At 48.5% G+C, this 22,637-nt stretch overlaps 1 protein-coding gene across 1 annotated transcript; it reads right to left on the reverse strand.

The window, feature by feature from the left end:
* Nucleotides 1-242: 242 nt before the first annotated feature.
* Nucleotides 243-16,094, reverse strand: LOC142472258 (N-acetyltransferase 8F1-like). Its single transcript, XM_075579211.1, has 2 exons — nt 16,060-16,094; nt 243-1,393 (listed from the first exon to the last, which is right to left on the reverse strand). Exon 2 carries the CDS (start codon nt 1,383-1,385, stop codon nt 714-716), a length of 672 nt encoding a protein of 223 aa, XP_075435326.1. The 5' UTR covers nt 1,386-1,393; nt 16,060-16,094; the 3' UTR covers nt 243-713.
* Nucleotides 16,095-22,637: the final 6,543 nt, after the last annotated feature.

Raw genomic sequence — 22,637 nt, forward strand, 5'->3', positions numbered from 1 at the left:
GACACTCAGTAATACCTGGATACACACACAGGGCACTCAGTAACACCATGACACCCACACACACCCACACAGGACACTCAGTAACACCTTGATTCACACACACATGACACACAGTAACACCTTGATACACACACAGGACACTCAGTAACAGCTGGATACACACACAGGACACTCAGTAACATCTTAATACACACAAATACACTGACACTGATAAGTTTATTTATCACAGTCTCTCTCCTGACAGATTAATGCAAAAAAAGCCAGATATTTATTAGTGAAAGGAATCCCTTTATATCTCACTCCTTAGCACTCTTGTATTCATTCCCAAATAGTTGTTTCATGCCCTAACAACAATAGCGTATTCAATCCATGATATTACCCTTTTACAGGCCAGTCTGTCCAAAACAAAAATACCACTGACATAAAACAAATGTTATAAATGGTAGACAGGGTGTAGCATGGCTGAGCAGATTAACATTATTGCAATTCCAATAGTTATCAGACAGTGGCACTCCCGTACTCACAAACCAATCCAAAATGTATGTGCAAAAGTGAGGAGAGGAAGGGGGCACATTGGGTGCAACTCCAATACATTTTGCTATGATGGCTGCACCGGTTGTATATAGGGATCAGCACAGCATCAAGAATAACAATAAAACCTACAAAGTAGGGCCTCCGTTCTGCACACAGGGAGAGGTTTGGGATGTAAACTCTCATCTGCCTGTTGGGATGTCGTATTGATAGATCATGCAATTGAATTCAATGAGTTTTGCTGTGAGCGCTCTTGCATAAAAGGTACGAAAACACCTAAAACCCATCTTCTCATACAACCGCTGAGCATCAATCTGAGCCGACGAGGTTTCCAAGATCAACGCCGAGTACCCTTTCTCCCGGGCAAAGTCAATGACTGTCCTGCACAAAACTTTACCAATCCCTTTGCCCCTGTGACTCTTGACCACTGACAGTCTCCGGAGTTCCACATGTTTCTCTCTCCCGGGGTGAGATGAGGGTTCAGCTGCCACCATCCCCACCACTTCCCCGGCAGACTCAGCCACCCAGTAGCAGTAACCATCCCTCTGCAGGTAGTATTTGTGGATGTCCCGCATGTCATCAGACAAGCAGCGCTGGACATAGGGGAGCATGATACCCCTGGTGCAAAACCAGATATGGACTAAAGTAAGAGTCACTGCCAGGATGGAGACAGTGATGGATCCAATGGTCAAGAGAGGAATTAGGAACACAACAAGCATGAAAAGCCAAAAGCGTGGGAGGCTGAAGGCATGATAGAAGGCCGCAGGGGTGCACTCCATGTTACCCTTTGCAAAGAGGTCCCTCACTGTATCGTAGTCTGAGTCTTTGTACAGCCGGATACAATAATCAGACATGTTTTTGCCTGCAGAAGAGAGATTAGGACAGTGGTATTAGGACATCTCGGTCATATCTAATAGGACTTGTGGACTCACTAGAAAGCAAAGAGGGAACATAACTCATGCTAACTTGTGGTGGGAGACCAGGACTTTTTAGAAATATATACCGGGAACTTTCACTCGACAAAACAAGGTAGTAGAACAAAATTAAATTTATTCGGGTAAACCCGCATACACACAATGATTACACAAAATACAGATGAAATACACACTTACTGGGGGTAAAAAATAGGCTCAAATAGGTGCAGGGCGTCTGCTTTGGAAGGCTTTCCCTGACCAGAAAATCTCTCCCGGCTTCTTGGTCCTCTTTTCGGCTAAAAACCTTAGCTGCGACCGCTACATTCTAAAACGAGAAATTTGACTTCGCGTCTCACTTAGCCTCTGCTAGGCAGCCTTTCCTAGCTCCAAAATTAAGCTGGCTGCTCTGCTATTTGCAACAGAGCGACTTTGAAAAGCTCACCTTTGCATATATGTATTCATTTAGCTGAGGGAATGCCTGGGTTAAGGGAGGTACCCCAGCTAGGGCCAAGGTGACACACAAACAGTATACTGTATGGTTTGTGGGTACCTGTCACAGGGGACTTATCCCTGTTCACTAATGTGCCTTTAATGTAGCAGTGTGGGGGTTAACTGTTGGTAGTTAATTACTAAACACCACCTGCCTGATTACATTGCTTACAAAAGCCTGCCTTTGAGACAGGAAGTGACTCCTTAGCTCTGACTGAGAGCTGACCTTTGGAGACAGCACATGTCTTGAGCTCTGCCCAGCATAGCTGATTGCAAGACACCAAACAAGACTTCTAAACCTGGATGCTGATATTTTCTGTGCACGCAGGGGTGCGGTTCCAGGAGAGCAGAGAAGCTTACTCTACAGCAGCTAACAGATAAGACTTTCATTATTTAGAGACTTCTTATATATGCTTTTTCATGCTATGTGTTTGGGGGGTTGGGAGACCTGCTTAACTAAGGGAGATGTGAATTAATTGCATAGTGTTTAACTAGAAATACTCCCAAGTGAATATAAGCTTTGTTCCCCCCCCCCTGTGTTTGGATGGATTTCCTGATGAAAAGGAAAAGGCACAATAACGCCTTATTATAATTTCACCTTATAAAAGCCTCCAATTGTGTACCTCTGTGTACGTCCGTCTACATTTGGTGTCCGAAGTGGGACAAGAGGTGTCTTTGAAGTTAAAAAGGACCGGAGATTTTTATGTGAAAATTTTTTGTTATGCTTTTTGCCTACAAACAGTCTGAAAAAAAAAACCTCATGCAGCAGAGATCAGAGTTAAAGGGATACACACCACTGAAACCACACTGCACTGAAACTTTCAAAACCACAGATGGACTCTTTGCCCCAATCCCTAGAGGAGAGAGACTGCTGAAGCAGCTAAAACTTTATTTGCCTATCACAAAGCGTAATATGGTCATTGAAATAGGGATTTTGCCTTCCAGCCATAGTCAGGGTTCAAGAAGTGAGTCAGCCCTTAAAAGGGATAGGTGTTTGTTGTTTTCAAAAGTTTCGCTGAAGCAGTGAATACAGATGGTGACCCACGAGTGGTACTGATTTTGCAAATAAAGGTTGCCACACCGCATAGGGCTACCAGCTGTGAATGGAGTATATGCAGAAAAGTGTGAAAATTGATACAAGACTGTGCTGAAGCAGGGGTATTTTTAGCAAACAAATGCTGAGTGTAAAATTGCCCTATAAAGGAAAAGGTTTTTCAAAGCTAATTGCTGAGTGTTGAGTCCACTGCAAAGAATGTTTTTTTTTCTGCAAGTAAAAAAGTATGCCTATTATCTTTGGAGCAAAACAGACACCCAAAGTGTGAAGTGTGAATGCCATAATACCCAAAGATGAGACTGAAAATTACTGAACTCAGGCAGAAAACCAAATTCTGTTGCTGAAGTGGAGGCATTGCACCTAGCAAGTAAATGGTGTATAGCAAATAGACTTTTAACTTAGCAACTGCACATCTTGTATACCTGATAAAAGAAAATGCATGCACTGTACTGCTGATATTGAAAAAAAAATTACCCAAGAAGGAAAAGTCTACAGAGATGCCTGTGAGAGCTACGACCTCTACAAGCAAAATATGCCCATCTGTAGGACTACCACAATTGGGGGTTCTAGCAAATACAGTGGCAACAGCTGCAATAGCGCCTCCTGAGGTCAGGAAGAAAATTACACCTGATAGCCTAAAAATGGAGGACAAGATGCAGCGTCCCTGTAATGAACCCTACCCCACAGAAGAGTGGCCCTTCCAGTCCAATAAAGAGGAAGACATCTCTGACGGGGAACCCAAACTGAGTCACACCCACAAAACACCCCAAGAATGGTGGGGGTGCCTGAACTCGGCACAAACAGAAAAGACCGCTCCCTTTGATGACGAATATTATCAGCAGGAGACAGAGCGGGAGCAGTGGATCACCGAATATTTCTGTCAGCTAAAGCAGCTGCAAGAAAAGCCTGGCGTATATAATGAAGCTGCTAAAATTTCAAATGAAGATGGAGACCCCAATATTCCTGAAGGGACGGTGTCATCCAAATCAAAAAGGCGGAAAAAGAAAAAGAAAAGCAGTTCTTCACTTACCGTGGAAGGAACAGACACGTCCGCAGATCCTGTGGAGGAAAAGGGGGACCGAGTTGCCCTGCAGCCTAGAGAAAATGGAGAATTCGTCCCGCGGGTAACCGAATATCCAGAGGGCCCAAGGCAGAAGTCGTGTACCCCAAAGAAGTGTCTGTCCGGTGCCAACAGTGAGGAACCCTCAACCAACCATCCCAGGGAAGTGGAGCCGGAACCAGTGTGTGACGATCCCTTGACCAGCCCTGAAGATGCACTACAAGCTGCCAGGCATGACTGTGATCTGCTCTGTGAAGAATTGGAAAGGGAGAGAAAAAATAATGCTGAGCTACAGAAGACTGTGCTCGCAATTTACTCTGCGGCCAAGACCGAATTGGAGGATCTCAAGACTGAGCTAGATACTGCAAAGGCTACTATTTCCGCCATGGATGAAAAGCAGAGCCAGTCTGATAAAATGGTGGCTACACTAAAGCAGAAGTATGAGGAGGCACTGAAGCAGATGACAGTCTTCCAGCAAGATGTTCACACTCTTCGCATAGAGCTGAATGCCTCACAACAGGAGGTCAACAGTGTCCAGATAGAGGTGGACGTATCTCAGAAAGAGGTTCAGACACTCCGCAGTGCACTGGATGCCTCACATCATGAGACCAACAGCTGCCGCACTGACCTGGAAGTTTCGAGAAAGGAACTACACAGTCTCACTCAGGAGCTGACATTGCTAAAGAAACTATTGGTAATCTTGAAACAGATCTCAAAGTCTCTCAGAAGGAGCTTCAGACCCTCAACCTAGAGAAGGAAGTCTCACGCCAGGAGATTGTCATTCTCAAAGCAGATGTGCGTAAATGGAAGGAGGACTGGAAAGAGGCCCTGAAGAATACAGAGACTGAAAAAGGAGAAAATTCAAGTTTAAAAAGAGAAAACTTAAAATTGAAAGAAGAAAATTTTTAGTTAACAGAAGAAGTCAAGGAAAAGTTTGACGCAGAGCACTGACTGCAGAACCAACTGCAAGGTCTGCGTACACACCTCCAGTATGCTGAGGAGAAGCAGCAAACACTACAGGAAGAAAAATTGCAGGCTGCTAAAGAGGTACAAGCGCTGCAGGAACGTCTGAATACCCAGTACGTCCCCACAGAGCAGTATGAGCAGCTAAAAGCCACGCTGCATGTCTTCAGAGCATCGTTGGAAGCGGAGCTTCGATACCAGGTGACTCTGTATGAGAGGGAGCGTGAGAAGGCTCTGAAACTGGAGCAAGAGCTGGAGAGACAGAGAGACTGTTCCATTCCCTTGAGTCAGTACACCAAGGAGAAAACAGACGCAGCGGCAACCTTGACAACAAAAATTACAGAGCTCCAGAATATAAAGGAGACTCTGATACAGATTCCTCCAATACGGAAAAAGGTATTGGCTCTGCCCAAGCACCAGTATCCCACAGTAACTAATGCCCGTAAGGACAAGGGTACAGTGAGAGTTGGGGACTCCACGCAACTTCAAAACAAAATTACGAAGTTTGAGCCACCAAAGAAAGCACTAGCCAAACCTACAGCTGCCCAACAGGCAACAACCAGAGGTAGGAGTGCAGAATCAAAGCCAGAAGAATCCTTAGCTGAAGAAGCTGAACTGGCGACTCCGTGGTGTGGAGAAGCTGCAGAAAGACCACTTCAAGAGCAGAAAACTCTAAGGGCTAGTCCTAACTGCTCTTTAACTGTTGCCATACACTTTGTCTACAAAAAGAGGAGTGCCCGATGCAACAGAAATCTCAAGACTGCGCACGCGATAAAAAGACTTTACGTGGAAAAAGTCCTCCTCGAGCGACTGAGGAGTGCTGATCTCGAGCATCTTCGGGAGGAGACAAAAATAAACTGGAGAAAGGGCTCCAATCCCAGCGGGACAGAGGGTTCTCTTCCTCCATCCACTCTTATTCAAGTCACAGAGATATCTAGAATGAGAGTGGAAGGATGGGCTTTGGCCGTGGTAAGCCCGAGCTTCCCACAAACAGGGGAGGTATGTAACAGGGGACTTATCCCTGTTCAGGAATGTGCCTTTAATCTAGCAGTGTGGGGGTTAACTGTTGGTAGTTAATTACTAAACACCACCTGCCTGATTACATTGCTTACAAAAGCCTGCCTTTGAGACAGGAAGTGACTCCTTAGCTCTGACTGAGAGCTGACCTTTGGAGACAGCACATGTCTTGAGCTCTGCCCAGCATAGCTGATTGCAAGACACCAAACAAGACTTCTAAACCTGGATGCTGATATTTTCTGTGCACTCACGGGTGCGGTTCCAGCAGAGCAGAGAAGCTTACTCTACAGCAGCTAACAGATAAGACTTTCATTATTTAGAGACTTCTTATATATGCTTTTTCATGCTATGTGTTTGGGGGTTGGGAGACCTGCTTAACTAAGGGAGATGTGAATTAATTGCATAATGTTTCACTAGAAATACTCCCAAGTGAATATACTGTAAGCTTTGTTCCCCCCCCCCCCTGTGTTTGGATGGATTTCCTGATGAAAAGGAAAAGGCACAATAACGCCTTATTATAATTTCACCTTATAAAAGCCTCCAATTGTGTACCTCTGTGAACGTTCGTCTACAGTACCCAACCGTACATTAGGTTGGGGGGACTCTGAGAGTCCAACCTAAGTCAAAGGGAAAGTGTGTGGGGACATCATGTACACAGTAAAAAAAAAAAAAAAGAATAATTTTTCCCTTTTCTGTTCCCTGTACCCAGAGACTCAGAGCTTATTAAAGTGGATTTGAATATGTTGTAACATTCGGAACCGATGTCCAAACAGGCAGCCCGTGCAAACCCAAATGCGCCGGTATGTTTGCTGGACATCGAAGTTCAAAGCAGCCAGAGGATGCCCAGAGGTGTGAACGGCATTTGGTCAGCGGGGAAAGGTGGAGTACCAGGTCCGGAGATCAATGTTAGTCCTCCGGGATGCCACTTGTCCTGCCGGACCTAGGGGCGCCTGCCCAGCGGGTGGCATTGGGATGTCTGGGGGTGGGGGGGGTATGTGGCTTGCGCATGTCTCTTGGCTATTTCAAATTTCCTGCTATCCAGGCTTTTCAACCGGCTTGGCTCTGATTGGCTGCTTGGGAAAGTTCCCACGCGCTGATTGGCTGTCCGGTCTGCTTCTATTTTATGAATGAAGCAGGGAATACTATAAGAAGCCCTGAGCCAATCAGATTGTATGTTCCCTTTGAGTCAGAGACAAAAGAGCGCAGGCAGGCTTTTCAAAGTTGCTTAGTTCAAAATAGCAAGGCAACGGGCTTTGATTCAAGCCTGAAAAGCCTGCCCGCCAGAGACTACGTCCCGACTTTTGCACCCAAGTTCTGAGAAACGAACTGGGATTTTATGCCGATTTGAGTTCCAGGAGATTTGGGCTGACTCGTGGTCAGGAGGGACCAAGTTCTGTGGACAAGAAAGTAGCGGTAGCGAATGGAACTTTATGCCGATTTGGGTTCCAGGAGATTCCGGGCTAAGTCCGGTCAGGATAAAACTTTCCCAAAGAGTTCCCTGCACCTAGGAAAGTCTAGTTTTCGACCCCACACACCCAGTAGGTGTCTTTTTGTCTGTATTTTATGTTCCACTGTGTGTACGTGGATTTATGCCGAATAAATTACAATTTATTGCTCTCCCTTGTTTTGCTCAATGAGGGATCCTGGTAAAAAGGTGTAAATAACCTGGTCTCCCGTGACAATAATGCAGGCCAGCAGTGACTGAGATGTCTCCATTCATGTTCAATGGACAGCTGCTCAGTGAAGATCACTAGGCACTGATATGCTGTAGGGTTCTGCATGTAGGACATCTGCTGTAGAGGTGATGCAGACAGATAGTGGCTGCAATATCTCTATTCCTATGAAGATGCTAAACCCCCAGCTCACTCAGCATGGTTAGGGGCAGCTTTCCTGCCTGGGTTATGAGTATCTGGGTCTTGGTTAGCACCATTAGTTCCCCCTATGGTATTTAGAAATGTCCCCCCCTCCGCCCCCACATTGCCTGACTAGCAACCAGGGGCCTCACTTTTGCCTCCCTCCATGAGGATAACTAAAAGTTATAGTGGCGTCCGTCAGGAGGAAAGAGCGCGAGGTGGCAACTCTATTCAAGGCTACAGTCACACCCCTCCGGTAAAGTAAGGTTTCTATAGCTTATTCACGCAGTGTTCATACTGCCGTTAACCCCTTGCTTCCAATGGGATATCACATTGTAGTATGTATAATGCACAATATATATATAAGTGTTATTATTGTCTCATATCACTCTAAATCACTCCAATGTTCTATTAATGTAACTAAACTGCTAGTGTATAGTATACAGTATATAGTGCTTTCCTGTTTATTTCCTGTGCCCAAACAAAAAGGTATTTTAATGTATTTCTTGAAGTGTGGTTATTTAAATATTGCAGATTGATGATGAGCTGTACTCCTGGTTGGAGGAATGCATGCAATCTGATCTATATATATATATATATATATATATATATATATATATATATATATATATATATATATATATATATGTAGCGGTCATGTAAAATGGCTGCAGTCATCTCTCCTGCTGACAGTAAGGCCTGGTAAGTTGTGGGCATGCCAGCAGTAATTATGGAGGTTTGCCCTCACACCCTGGTGAGGTGCCCTGTGTATGGATGGGAGTGGTCACATGCTCTGACTCCATGGTTAGTGATGTCAGAGGTGTGTCAGCCTCCAGAGTATACATAAGGCACAGCACTGATCCAAAGTGAGTTCTGAGTTGTTGCGGAGGAGTTCCTGTTGCTGTGCTGCTGTGTTCAGTAAGAGGCAGATGGAGGTCTGCAACATTGTTGCAGTAGTCTGAATGCAGAGCTGTGAGTCTGGCAGCACAAGCAGACAGAGACAAGCTGCCTGAGAGAACTGTGACCAGGGACCTGGCACAGGGCCGAGATCCCTGCGGGGATAGGGAACCCACCTATTAAGGGAAGGCGTACCTTTCGGAGGGAAGCAGCTGGAAGATGGAGGGCTAAGTACACCCCATTGTGGAGGGCAGCTAGCCCACCTCAAGCAATAAAGATGCTCTTAATCACAAACCCTCTCGTGTACATGTGTGGAGTGAATGTACAGAGAAGAGCACCACGGAGGAGTTCCTCAACAGGACCATCCCCATGCGGACGCAGGGACCCTGATGAGGTGGAGGCGCTGCACTGGAACTAGGTAGGACTCAGCACACTACCTCAGCTGCCTGTCTGGACGGGTCCTCCCCATACACCATCATGCGGGAGACTCAGGAGTCCTGTTGCCAACAGGTGCACCACCAGACACTACCACACTGTAATGGGGGCCGGTTAGACCACAGGGGCCAATGTGAGATTGGGTGGGTCAGGCCGGTTCAGAAAAACCGTTACATTTGGAGGCGAGCTGCTGAGATCAGATCTGTCAACAGGACAGGCTCTAGCTAGGCACACTGGGAAACAGGGAGAGTGTCTGCTGCCACTCTGTGCTGCGTTGGGACGGAACTAGGGGTGGTCAGGGGCTGACAGGGTATTGTCAGTTCGTAGGGACGACCTAGGGGCCTGAAAGGAGTGAGGGGTTTGGAGCCGGGCTATAGCTGACCGAGTCACCTTGAGGTAGTGCTAGTTGGTAGTATGCCAGAAGGGATAGCCTGTTAACGTGGTCAGGAGTCCAGGAGAGGGTCTGCGCTAGGCTGACCAAGAGAGGTAGATGCCCCAGTACTGCATGGGAGCCCCAGAGTACTCTAGCCCATTCCAGACCTCTTACCGTAGGGAGCACAGACTGGGAGGAAGGAGTTACAGCAGACACTAAGAGAGTGAGCCTAGCCTGAGGTAGTGCAACATGAGTCGAGCCTAGATCAGGTACATATGTGGTGGTGCATCTGAGCAATCTTTATTGTACTGGTGTGGTGGCTGCCCCGCAGAACAGAGCCCCATGTACGATAATTGGTACGAGAGCGTGACAGCCCAAGGAATGGAGGATCCGCGTGGTGCGGATAGTCCAAAATGGCGGACGGAGGCTAATGGAGAGAGCGCACATGGTGTGTGCGTGTAAAGAGGACATGGGACAATTGATGAAGCGGTACTTCAGTCTTTATCAGGAAGACGGAGAGGATCTACCTGGGTTCCTCCTGCGGATTGGAGCCGTCTTACAGGAGATGCGAAAGGGGGATTGTATTAAGGCCACTGAGGTGGAGGTGTACTTTTGTGATCGAATTCTGAGAGGAGCGTCACCTGACCATCCTGTCGTGGCTAGGATGCTGTGCTCCTGGATACGGGGTGATCCCCTGTCCTTAGGGAGGCTAGTGGATGAGATAGAGGAATATGAAGTTGCAGCTGCTGTGAATATGGATTGCAGAGCAAGCCAAAATGGCGGTTCCCGCTACCCGGGGAGACCGCGTGGGCCAGTTGCAGAAAATGCTGCAAATGCAAAACTTGCAGAAAGTTGTCCGGGATTGGCGCCAAAAGAAAAATTCCACCCTGCGGGGAGGTATGGCGCGAAACCTGAAGCCACGCCCTCTAGGACTGAAAGAGGTGCGGCCTCAATTAAAGGACATCCAATTAACTTGTGGGACCCTCCCCAAATATTCAACAGGGGGAGGGGTCTCTATCTCTGCCAGCCAAGACCCGAGTTGTCTGAGGGAGGAGCTGGGTGTGAGCTTCCTGTCCCACAGTTGCGAGCTGGTGAACAGGAGAGACCATTGTGCAAAGTGTCTCCCGTAACCAGCACAACAAAGAGCGAGATGGACATTGGGGTATATCCCTACTCATTGCCAGGATGCTCCCTGGTAGTCAAGGCGGGGGCGGACACAGCCATGCTGACGGCTGAAGCCCCGCGTGCGGCCTGCACCGAACCAGTTGATCCCGGAGAATGGGGATCGCTCCTAATGATCAGAACGGAGCCTGAAGAGAGAGGGGTCTACAACCGTGGTGAGAACCCGGAACCTCACCGTCGGTCCCCTGCGGGAGTGCCACTCCCCGAGTCGGAGTTCGGCTCCTCGGAAGAGGAACAAGCGACCCTAACGACGGTGGTGATGCGCCTACCGGCAGACCACTACAGCGGTGCGGGAAAAGAACCGGCACTTACCTGTGTCGCGGCGGAGCGGAGTCTCGTGTCGCCGGTGCAGAGACAACCGGAGCGGCGGAGTCCCACGGCCGTGGTGACTTACAGCGCGGAAGGAGGAGAAGATTCCATCCCGAGCCGACGGAGCGGTGAGATACATCCTTACCCTCCCCAGGCGCCGGTGGTGGCAACGGCGGAGGAAGGCCTAGCCCAGGCCGGAGCAGAGCGAAGAGCAGAACCCTCACTTCCGGCGGCGGATGTCGTTGTGGAGGAAGAGATCCCGCTTGGGGATCCATCGCGAGATGGCGGAGTATCCGGTTCCGGTGATGACGTCACTTCCGGCGGAGGTAGCGGAACGACCAGAGAGAGAACCACAACGCCTCGGCGATCGCGCAGTGCTTCCCGATCACCTGTGTCAACAAAGAGCTGGCAGGCTGCGAGGAGAGCTGAGACGGGTGAGGCCCAACCAGCGGCACGTCCGCACAATGATACGGGACTATCCGAAGGCAGAGAGCGGGTCGGAACCCCGCGGATGCCCATTACCTGTCCCTACGCCCAAACCCATGCCCTAGATAAAGCCTCTGTCCCAGTCACCTTTTCCCGTGGGTCCACGTCCAGTTTGGGAATGTCGGGAGGGTCCCAGGGAACCGGTGAGGAACGGACTGGGGAGAGACTGAACAGTTACGCTTCAGAGGGGGGTTCCAGGGGTGGAGGGCAACTGGGTATGGCATCGATGGCCCGGTGGGTACCTAATGTAACCGATTCGGCAGAGGAAAAGGTACCGGGATCATACCTATGGTCCAAGCCTCGCTCGGAAAGAACCGCGGGGATATCTTCTTGGGGGAATACAGAGGAGGGGGACTCACTAGAGTGGGGGTCTGAGGAACGTAAGGAGACCCGATGGTGGGCGGTGGGGGAATTTACACCGGCCCAGAAGAAGAGGAAGATGCAGGAACGATGGTTTCAGATATGTCAGCATAATATAGAGCCTATGGGGCCTGGGATATTATCTGACCCCGTGGACACAGACGAGCCCCTGTCATGGGTGTTGCCAGGGAGGGCAGGGAACGCAGAGTTGACTAGGAGCAGCCGGGCCGAGAGGGAGAAATTGTGTTTAAAATGGGTTCCACTGGTGAGGATAGGGGATATGGCACTGATGAGGAGGAAGGATCAGGGGAAGAAGATTGGGATCCTGGCGGGTTAGATGAGATGTGTCACCCAGAGGGTTACAGCATTGCTGCTTTAAGCCCAGTGGACCATGCTGTGCACAAGCCACCGTAAGAGGGTATGGTAGTACCAGTAATGGATACTTCATCAGGGAGTAATCTGGGTTGTTATCATCCAAAGTTAGGATGTATCTGTTACTATGTGTGATGAAGTTAGGTACTGTAATGCTGTGATTAATTATGTGTGTTCCATTTTACAGTGCTTCCGGACAAAAGGTACTTCAAATTTAGGTCCCAGCCGGGGACGGTGGGATTCACCAGGGGGAGAATGTAGCGGTCATGTAAAATGGCTACAGTCATCTCTCCTGCTGACAGTAAGGCCTGGTAAGTTGTGGGCATGCCAGCAGTAATTATGGAGGTTTGCCCTCACACCCTGGTGAGGTGCCCTATGTATGGATGGGAGTGGTCATGAACTCTGACTCCATGGTTAGTGATGTCAGAGTTATGCCAGCCCCCAGAGTACATAAGGCACAGCACTGTGACTAAAAGTTAGTTCTGCGTAGTTCTGAGTTGTTGCTGAGGAGTTCCTGTTGCTGTGCTGCTCTGTCAGTAAGAGGCACATGGAGGTCTGCAACATTGTTGCAGTAGTCTGAATGCAGAGCTGTGAGTCTGGCAGCACAAAGCAGAGAGAGACAAGCTGCCTGAGAGAACTGTGACCAGGGACCTGGCACAGGGCCGAGATCCCTGCGGGGATAGGGAACCCACCTATTAAGGGAAGGCGTACCTTTCGGAGGGAAGCAGCTGGAAGATGGAGGGCTAAGTACACCCCATTGTGGAGGGCAGCTAGCCCACCTCAAGCAATAAAGATGCATCTGATCAAAGACACCCTCGTGTGTGAGTCTGGGATTACTCTGCAGAGGGGAGCACCACGGAGGAGTTCATCAACAGGACCATCCCCATGCGGACGCAGGGACCCTGATGAGGTGGAGGCGCTGCACTGGATATAGGTAGGACTCAGCACACTACCTCAGCTGCCTGTCTGGACGGGTCCTCCCCACACACCATCATGCGGGAGACTCAGGAGTCCTGTTGCCAGCAGGTGCACCACCAGACACTACCACACTGTAATGGGGACCGGTTAGACCACAGGGGCCAATGTGAGATTGGGTGGGTCAGGCCGGGCCAGAAATACCGTTACACTTAGTACCTTCTAATACTTGTATTCCCTATGATAGAGGATCAGTAATTTTCCACAATACCTCAGTGCGTTCTATTAAATCACCCACACTGCGAATAGTGTCTTTTTGAACCTCTTGCAATTTTTCAGCATCGTCACTCAAAGCTCGCACTGCTGCCCGCAGCAGATCAACAGTGAGGCGATTCTGACCAAGAGCTTCTTTTAATGGTCCTATACGCACTTTGATTTTTTGTACCTGAGGAGCATCCTCAGCAGATTCTGAAGTACCTGTCTCAACTGTTTCAATAACAGTCACATTATCCAAAACCTGATCTAGGTTGTCAATAGCATTTACTATTTTACTCATTAAATCAGACATTTGATTATAAGCAGGTACTCTTGGAGTACTGAGTCTAGACAAGCGAGGCATAGATTGTGGACCACATGGTGTAGACATATTTAAAGTACTGTTCGTGGTAACACCCATTATTGCCCCCATCAATATGTCCCTCTTGTCTTTAGACTGAGTACATACAATACAACCATCACTTTCCTTTTTATAACACTCTTGCATTGCATTTGAAGTATCTATAAAACCTTTTGCTAACAAGCCTACTTTCTTTTCATCTTTAAACATTTCAAATGTTCTCCCTTCTACTTCTTTAATTCCATCTAAGACAAACAACATAAAATCATCCCAAATATCCAAAGGATTACCCCCAGAGATGTTGGTATCCAAAGAATATTTGGAGGCTTTTCTCTTAAGCCAGTCCATCTTCAAACGATAATCAATATATGGACTAAAAAAACCTTTAAATTTGATTATCGTGACTACCCTCCTTCAGTATGTAAGTAACGAATAACGTACCGTTACAGGGGGGTCTGAAGTGGAAGCGTGCACTCCTCCACTATATTTAGCACCCCTTTTTCTTCTGTATCTTTGCTCAAGAGACACCCGCCTTATTCCGGGCCCAAATGAAGTAACCAGGCGACCTTGGGTTGCTGATTTTTCTCTTTTCTTGGTCTTTGTACTTCACAAAATAACAGACGTCTTTCCTTTATCCTCACGGTATACCGAATTTTTCCTCCTGAACTGGAACCAATTTCCTTGAATGAAGTCTTTCAATTCCGGATCTTCATGGGCAACGTTTACAGACTAGGAATAAGGTTTATGGAAACCCTCTCTCCTTTTGGGAGACACGATAACTCTCACCTTTTTACTCCTTTTAGCTGTTAGTCCATGCCCGCTGCATTCTCCACCATTATGTTACAAAAGTTTCTTCTTCAGAAAATCAGAACTCAGTTCAGGGTAGTAGTTTAAACTACGTTAACCATGATTCTTATACTTTTCTGAACAAAGAACTCATCAATCAATGTCTCCTTCTCTCCTTATTAAACACACTGATTTCCCCAGGAAGAAAAACCCCTAGGGGTTTCAGTGCTGGCAGGGATATAATATATCACAGAACAGAAACCGAGACACAGACATTGATACCTAAGGAATGTTTACACAATTGTAACCATATGTGAACCCAATGTCCAATAAGCTTTTCATGAAAGCAGCATGTTGAACTGATAACATATTAACCTGTTGGGTGCTGAATATATATATATAATACATGTGAATATACTTGTATATTGCTAATCTACTTTAATATAGAAAATATATAACTAAACTTATTTCATCAGCAACCTTGCCGATCCTTCTCCCCTCCAACTTGCCAACTTTAGTTGGCGGGACAAATTGCCAAAGATATCTCCATTTTTGAGTGCTGATCAGCACCGATAAGCTGATCGGGGCTACTAGAATAAAGCCGATTTAAAAAAGTGCCGAAAAGTGGCTTATTGGCAGCCGCATGCCGATAAATTTTTATCGGGATGAAAAAATGCCAATTTTGACCACTTATCGGCGCTTACTGAATCTCAAATCCAATTTTGGCGGGAAAATGCCAATAAAAGCCTTATCGGCGCTTACTGCATGAGGCCCAAAGACGGCGTTCTCCCTTAACTTTAAAAAATGCACCTCCGTCCTCTTCAGCTCCGCGCACACGGCCGCCCGACACTCCCTGTAGCCGCACAGCTTGCTTCACACACGGCCGCCATAGCCTGCACTCTCCCTTAAGTTGCACAAAAATCACACGCCTGGCCAGACCACACACATGGCCGCCCGATACTCCCTCTAGCCGCGCAGCTTGCTTCACACACCCTGTCTAATTTAACCCACCTCAGACTATCACCCCTGTCTAATTTAACCCACCTCTGACTATCACCCCTGTCTAATTTAACCCACCTCAGACTATCACCCCTGTCTAATTTAACCCACCTCTGACTATCACCCCTGTCTAATTTAACCCACCTCAGACTATCACCCCTGTCTAATTAACTAATTAATTATCAGATGATATTACTTAAGAGATGACCAATATTAATATAAATAAGTGATTCTTTTGAAGAGTATATTTTTGGGGGATATTTAATATCACATGAGATCCATATTAGATGAATGTTACACCTCTTAAAGGGATAACTTGGAATCTACATTATACAATATTAAGTGGCTGCTGTGAGTATCTCCTCACTAACTGTCATTTAATGCCTAAACATATTGTTATTTATTTGCTTCACTGAAAAGGGAATAAAAAAAAACATAAGTTTTGCACCTGTATGTAGAAATGAATCTGTCTATACACAAAATGGCTGCTGTGAGAATCTCCTCACTAACTGCCATTTAATGCCTAGTTTCATTTTGGCTCCGCCCCTTATTGACATTTGACCAATCAGAAGTTTCTCAGCCAGTGAGTAGTTGGCCTACATTTATTACTCAGGCATTGTAGTTGTGCTTTTTATATCTTTGCTCCAACTGGAACTACTAAAAATGTTGTTTATAAACAACCATTACAATAAACATGCACTTTGCTCATATTTGCTCAGATACATGTTCATTGTACTGTTTGTTTACAAACAAAACATTTTCAACAACATCCTTTTTCTTTACATCCCGGGAAACGCCGGGTATATCACCTTCACCTAATAAAAATTTTACAGTTCACAAAATGTCCGCATTCCCGCGCAGCTACAAAAAAAATGTCCGCCTTTGGCCCCTTAACACGCTGAACACTCCCTGCCACCTTACAACCTTTCTGAAATAATAAAAGCCTTCCTTCACCCCAGCTCATCACTCAATAAAATATAAACATTCTCCTCCACATCAACGCCGTTCCGTCTGCGCTCCGCATGCCCGCCCCTACTGTTACATTTCAGCCTTTCCAAAATGAGCTTTTTCAAAATGTCTGCCTTCCCGCCCCCACCTTCACCAAATAGACATTTGACAGTTCACAAAATGTCTGCCTTCTCACGCAGCTACAAACCAAATGTCCGCCTTTGGCATGAACACTCCCTGCCACCTTAGAACGTTTGTTAAATAATAAAAGCCTTCCTTCACCCCAGCTCACCACTCAATAAAATATAAACCATTCTCCTCTGCATCAACGCCGTTCCGTCTGCGCTCCGCACGTCCTCAACTGATGTTCGTCTGCGTTTCCTGTCATGGAACAGGAATACCCCTGTTTACACTTCTGTTTCACCCCTCCCCCCCTGTCTTTGCAGCCCTGTCTGTCAGCCTGCTCAGAGCCAGCTGCATGTGTTAGATGCTGCTCACAAACACAGTGCCAGTTCCTCTCTTCCAGCAGTATGCTGCATTAAGATGCAACATTTCTGTTACATGTTGCAGCTTCCCCAGACACTCGTGTGAGTTGTCATGGCAGCCCCAGCTTTTCTCTCAAATGGGCTGGTCTGCTTCTCCCCCTCTGTTCTGCCCACAGATGGTTTGTCCCCAGACCATTTTATCACCCAGTATGCATCACTGCCTTCTTTCCACCATTTTCCCTGGACTTGTGAGTACCCTGCTGTAATCCCTGTAATGGTGATGAAGAAGTATCTTTTCACCTCCCTTGAATACTGAGCACACACAGAGACACCTACACCTCTACACAAGAGATTGTACCTTATCCTGTTTTCCCTCAATAAAACTAAGAAAAGAAACAGATCTTGTCGTGCTTAGGAAAGAGGGCGAGTTGGCACTATCTGAGCTAAGTCATCCCCACGTGACCCTCTGGCTTCCAGAATAGTGAAAAGCTATCTGTGCCTTACAGACACTTACAGGAGCGGCAACCCAGACTCCATTATATACAGAGCGGCCTCCACAGCAGTACAAGCAAGCAGCATACACAGCTATTCAGAGCAGCCTCTACTGCAGTACAAGCAAGCAGCTTACACAGCAAATACAGAGCAGCCTCTGCAACTGCACACAGCCTACAACTTTCACAGACAACCAGTAGCTCAAACTGCACAGCAGCCTTGCAACAAACAGTGCTTCTCTCACAATACCTAACTGCCTTTTTCTCTGTCTGAGTCCACCCGCTGCTCAGCCCCACAGTGAGGAGCCACCTTCCGACCTACCCCTGCGCACGTTCCTACGGCCAACGCCATCAAGGGCCATGCCACCGGACACCTGCTAGGACACGGGTCAGAGCCAACGGACACCTGTAAGTACAGCAACCCCCCCGCTGCACGCTGCAGGACACCGCTCGGCACCATCTGATACAGACGCCCATCGCTGACAAGGTAAAAAGACCACACGCCACACGCATTGGCAAAAGGCCTACACACACCTACAGCATGGCAGAACTCAGAGCCTCACCAGACATCATGCAGGAGAGCGATCACTCAGACACAGAGACCGCCGCGCAACTGCAACAGGCGCAGGCAGGTGCAAGGCCCAAACGGACCGTCACACTGACACAAAAGGCCCGCGAAAAATACGAGACTGACATTGAAGCGCACCGCGCTAAATTAGAGTTGGCCTGGAACACTACCACACTTGGGATACGCAATGTCGCCGCCGCTGGCAATTCCGTACAACAGCTCGAGCAGGCAATAACTCAATTAAAGATAGATCACTTATGCTACCAAGAGCTATCAGAGGCATATGTCGCTTACCTGGCCAGGGCTAACACCGGCGAAAGCCTGCATGAAAGGGACTTACAGCATAACCTTGACTTGACACGTGACAGCCGCGTGCGAACCTCTATCACGGAAGCCGAAAGTAAGAGGAAAGACCTTTTGCTGGAAACCGCATCGCAGCGCTCAAGCACATCCAGACACTCATCAAGGTCAGCAAGATCTGACACTTCTAGCGCGAGCACAAACGCCACCAAGGCGCGAGCCGCCGCAGAGGCCGCACGTGCCAGGGCCGAATATAGTCGCAGAGAAGCAGCCATAAGAGCAGGAAGAGCGCGCATAGAAGAGGAAGAACAGACAGCCGCTGCTAATGCCGCCACCGCCGTCGCTAACGCCGCCGCTACTGCCGCTAACGCCGCCGCTAACGCCGCCGCTACTGCCGCAACCACTGCGCGTAGGAAGGCCGAATTTGATGCGGAACTAGAGGCACTTAATCAAGAGAAGGAAGCCGCCGCCGCTATAGCCCAAGCCGAAATCCTAGAAGCAGCCGCGCAACAGGACGGCAGAGAGCAACCGTACAGACGGATTGCCTCAGAGGATCCGGTCCGACGCACTGAAGACTACGTAAGGAGCCTCTTCAGTGTAAACACCAGCGCACCATCTCAACACGGAGGGAGTGACACCACAGACATCGAAGACTCGCTAAGACCATGAGGAGAAGACGCTGCTCCATCAATGGCACATGCTGCCTGGGATAGCCACAGCCACAATAGTGATCCACACGCCAGCGCGCACACGGATGCACCACAACAGGCTTGCAATCCAGGTACACCCACGCAGGAGAAAACAGCCCCTCACACTAGCCAGCAACCATCACGCATCCACGCCAAGGAAGAGGCGACCGCACAGACCCTCCCAGCAACTACCTCAGAACGGGACAAACGCGCCGATGTCTCAGGTCTAACAGACATAGCCAAGTACATGATCCGGCGCGACTTGGTGCACGCAGGACTCATCAGCTTCGACGACCGCCCTGAGAACTACCGGACGTGGAAGTTCACGTTCAAATACGCAATAGACAGCTTGGACTTCTCAGCAAGGGAAGAGCTCAACCTGTTAGTCAAGTTCCTGGGGAACGTATCCAGGGAGCAAGCGCAGAGACTTTGGGCGGCAAACGCGCACCAACCCCAAGTAGGTCTTGACCTAGTGTGGGAAAGGCTAGAAGAGTCCTATGGCAGCCCCGAAGCAGTCGAAGATTCACTCTTCAAAAGAATCGAGAGCTTCCCCAAGATCACAACTAAAGACTACTCGAAGTTACGAGATCTTGGAGACCTGCTGCAAGAACTGGAGGTCGCAAGGAAAGACCATTCCTTAATAGGTCTCAACGCCCTAGACACAGCTCGTGGAGTGAGACCCATCCTGGAGAAGCTACCCTTCAACCTCCAAGAAAGATGGATTTCACAAGGGTCCAAGTACAAAAGGGAGAAACAAGTCGTCTACCCCCCATTCTCATTCTTCGTGAGCTTCATCCGCGAAGCGGCAAGGACAAGGAACGATCCCAGTTTCGTCTTAGGTGCGCATACCACATATAGTGCAAGCAGCCTGAAGAACGAGAGACCAGCGACGAGATATGGTAACCCCCAAACACCCATCTCGGCCCGCAGGACGGACGTGCCTCCCACGACCCAAACTACTCCCGATCAGTCGGTCACCGGAGACAAGGAACCAAGGGACCCAAACAGGGAATGTCCCATACACAAGAAGCCACACCCACTCAACAAGTGCTTTGGGTTCAGGATGAAGTCCCTAGAGGAACGCAAGAGGTTACTTGGAGAATTCGGGGTTTGCTTCAAGTGCTGCGGTTCCACAACTCACCTAGCCAGGGACTGTAAGGAAGAGAGCAAATGCACAGTGTGCGAAAGTGACAAGCATGTGACAGCGTTACACCCAGAGGCGATGACACTCCACCAACTCAAGAACCCATCCTCCGTAGCGGAGCATGGCGGGGAGGAAGAAGAAGGAGAGTCAACATCCGTCACATCTCAGCGCACTGAGGTTTGCGGAAAAGAAGGTGACAAAATGTCCTGCTCCAAAATATGCCTTGTCGCAGTGCACCCCCAGGGACAACCTGAGAAGGCTATTCGGATGTACGCAATCCTCGACGACCAGAGCAACCGATCACTGGTCAGGTCAGAGTTCTTCGACATGTTTAACATACAAGATGGTGCTTCCCCTTACACTCTCAGAACGTGCGCAGGGCAAATGGAGACCACAGGGAGAAGAGTGAATGGCTACACCATATGCTCAATAGACGGCAAAGTGAACATGCCCCTTCCCACACTCATTGAGTGCAACCACATGGCCACAAACAGGGACGAGATACCCACACCAGACGTGGCACTCCTTTACCCCCACCTCAAAGGAATAGTCAACCACATCCGGCCGGTGGAACAATTCGCCAAGATCCTGCTGCTGCTCGGTAGGGACATCATGAGGGTACATAAAGTCAGTAAACAGCATAACGGACCCCACAACGCACCATACGCCCAAAGACTTGACCTAGGATGGGTGATAGTGGGCAACGCGTGCACCAACAAAGAGCACGGGCAAGACTACGTTGATGCCCGCAGGACGGTGGTGACAGAATGTGGACACACATCTCTCTCTGAACCATGTCTTGGCCATCTCCAAGTGACCGAAGGGCCAAGTGAAGAGGAAAGACAGGATCATACTCCTGAGACCAACAAAGACATCCTCACGTCGATGGGATGCGACAATGGCTTAGGATGCTCAGCAGTCCAGACAGCTAAGGATGAGGAGTCGATTCCACCAAAGGAAGAAAGTAACCTCCCAAAGGTGACCGACAAAGGGATCGTCCAAATGGCAATAAACAATCAAACAGTCCTCTCGCGATCAATGGCACGACTAAGGCGTACAGTTGTCCCTCTCCACAGAGTGTCAAGCGACAAAGCAGCCGGCTGCCACGGCTGGCGTAGCCGCAAAAAATTGCGCACTACAGGTGAAGCCACAGTGTCAAAAGGACTGTCCTCTCACACGTCTAAAAAGAGACAGCCACAGAGACATTTCATAAAGGGATTCACTAGGGCAAAAGAGACTGTTCTTCGTCACGTCCAGGGAGACAATAACCTCCCGATGGCAATCAACAGAGAGACACAAAAGCGTTTCACCAAACTACGCGGAGATGTTCTCATGCAAGAGAAATGTACCGATGAACTACGGTGCACAGCGTTCCAGACAACAAGGAACGATGACAAGCAAACACCATCAAGGGAAGATAGAGGATTCCCGAAATTAACAGTCAAGGAGCTCTCTAAAGACGGACTAAGCAGTTGGGTGACTCCGATACCAGTCCGTTCACCAAAAAGACGCCTCCTGAACAATAGAGGACCTGTCATCTCTAGGTTCACTTCGCTCCGCTGCAACCCACAAAGGGAGCCGGAGATCAAAAACAACTTTGTGGCCTTCATCCAGAAGATAGTCTTTACCGGCCACGCAAAGCCAGCACCTCTAATGGAGAAAGGTGAAAAAGGCCGGTACCTCCAATCATCTAGGGCCTACCACCCTCAGGAACCTGATCAAATCCGGGTAGTGTTCAGCCCCAGCGCTCAGCTCCAGGGAGTCCCCCTGAACGACGCCCTCTTCATTGGGCTGGACTTGACAGCCAGTCTTCCAGGAGTGTTGTCCCGCTCCCAAAAGTAGCCAAAAGCCCTCTCCTTCTGCCAAACGCCAGGTGATAGAGCGACAGGCTGCCACGGCTGGTATACCTACAAGGGGATACACTCTGGGGGTGCAACTACAGAGACAAAAGGACTGTTCTCTTACAAGACTAAAAGGAAACATTGCCAGAGACTTTTACAAAAAGACTTTGTGGTGCAACCAGCAAACCTGGAGCGGTTCATCCACCCAACATCCCTCGCTAAAAGACTTTGCCAAGGGATCTCAACACCAGTGGTGCCGGCCGGTATCACCTCGTTATGCGGACATGGACTTTACATTATTATGTTGTTATGTTGTATGCATTGCACATATGTTCCACATAGCCTGCCATATAGTGGTATCTACAGATACCAGAATGGGAGGTTTTATGGAAAAGGAATAGTCCTGTCTACACTTCTGTTTCACCCCCCCTGTCTTTGCAGCCCTGTTTGTCAGCCGTCTCAGAGCCAGCTGCATGTGTTAGATTCTGCTCACAAACACAGTGCCAGTTCCCCTCTTCCAGCAGTATGCTGCATTAAGATGCAACATTTCTGTTACATGT

This window comes from Ascaphus truei, chromosome 1 (genome assembly GCF_040206685.1).
Source record: "Ascaphus truei isolate aAscTru1 chromosome 1, aAscTru1.hap1, whole genome shotgun sequence".
NCBI lineage: Eukaryota > Metazoa > Chordata > Amphibia > Anura > Ascaphidae > Ascaphus > Ascaphus truei.

Excerpts from the sequence above, each read along its gene's own strand:
- LOC142472258 (XM_075579211.1), bottom strand. The coding sequence starts at position 1,385 with ATGTCTGATTATTGTATCCGGCTGTACAAAGACTCAGACTACGATACA.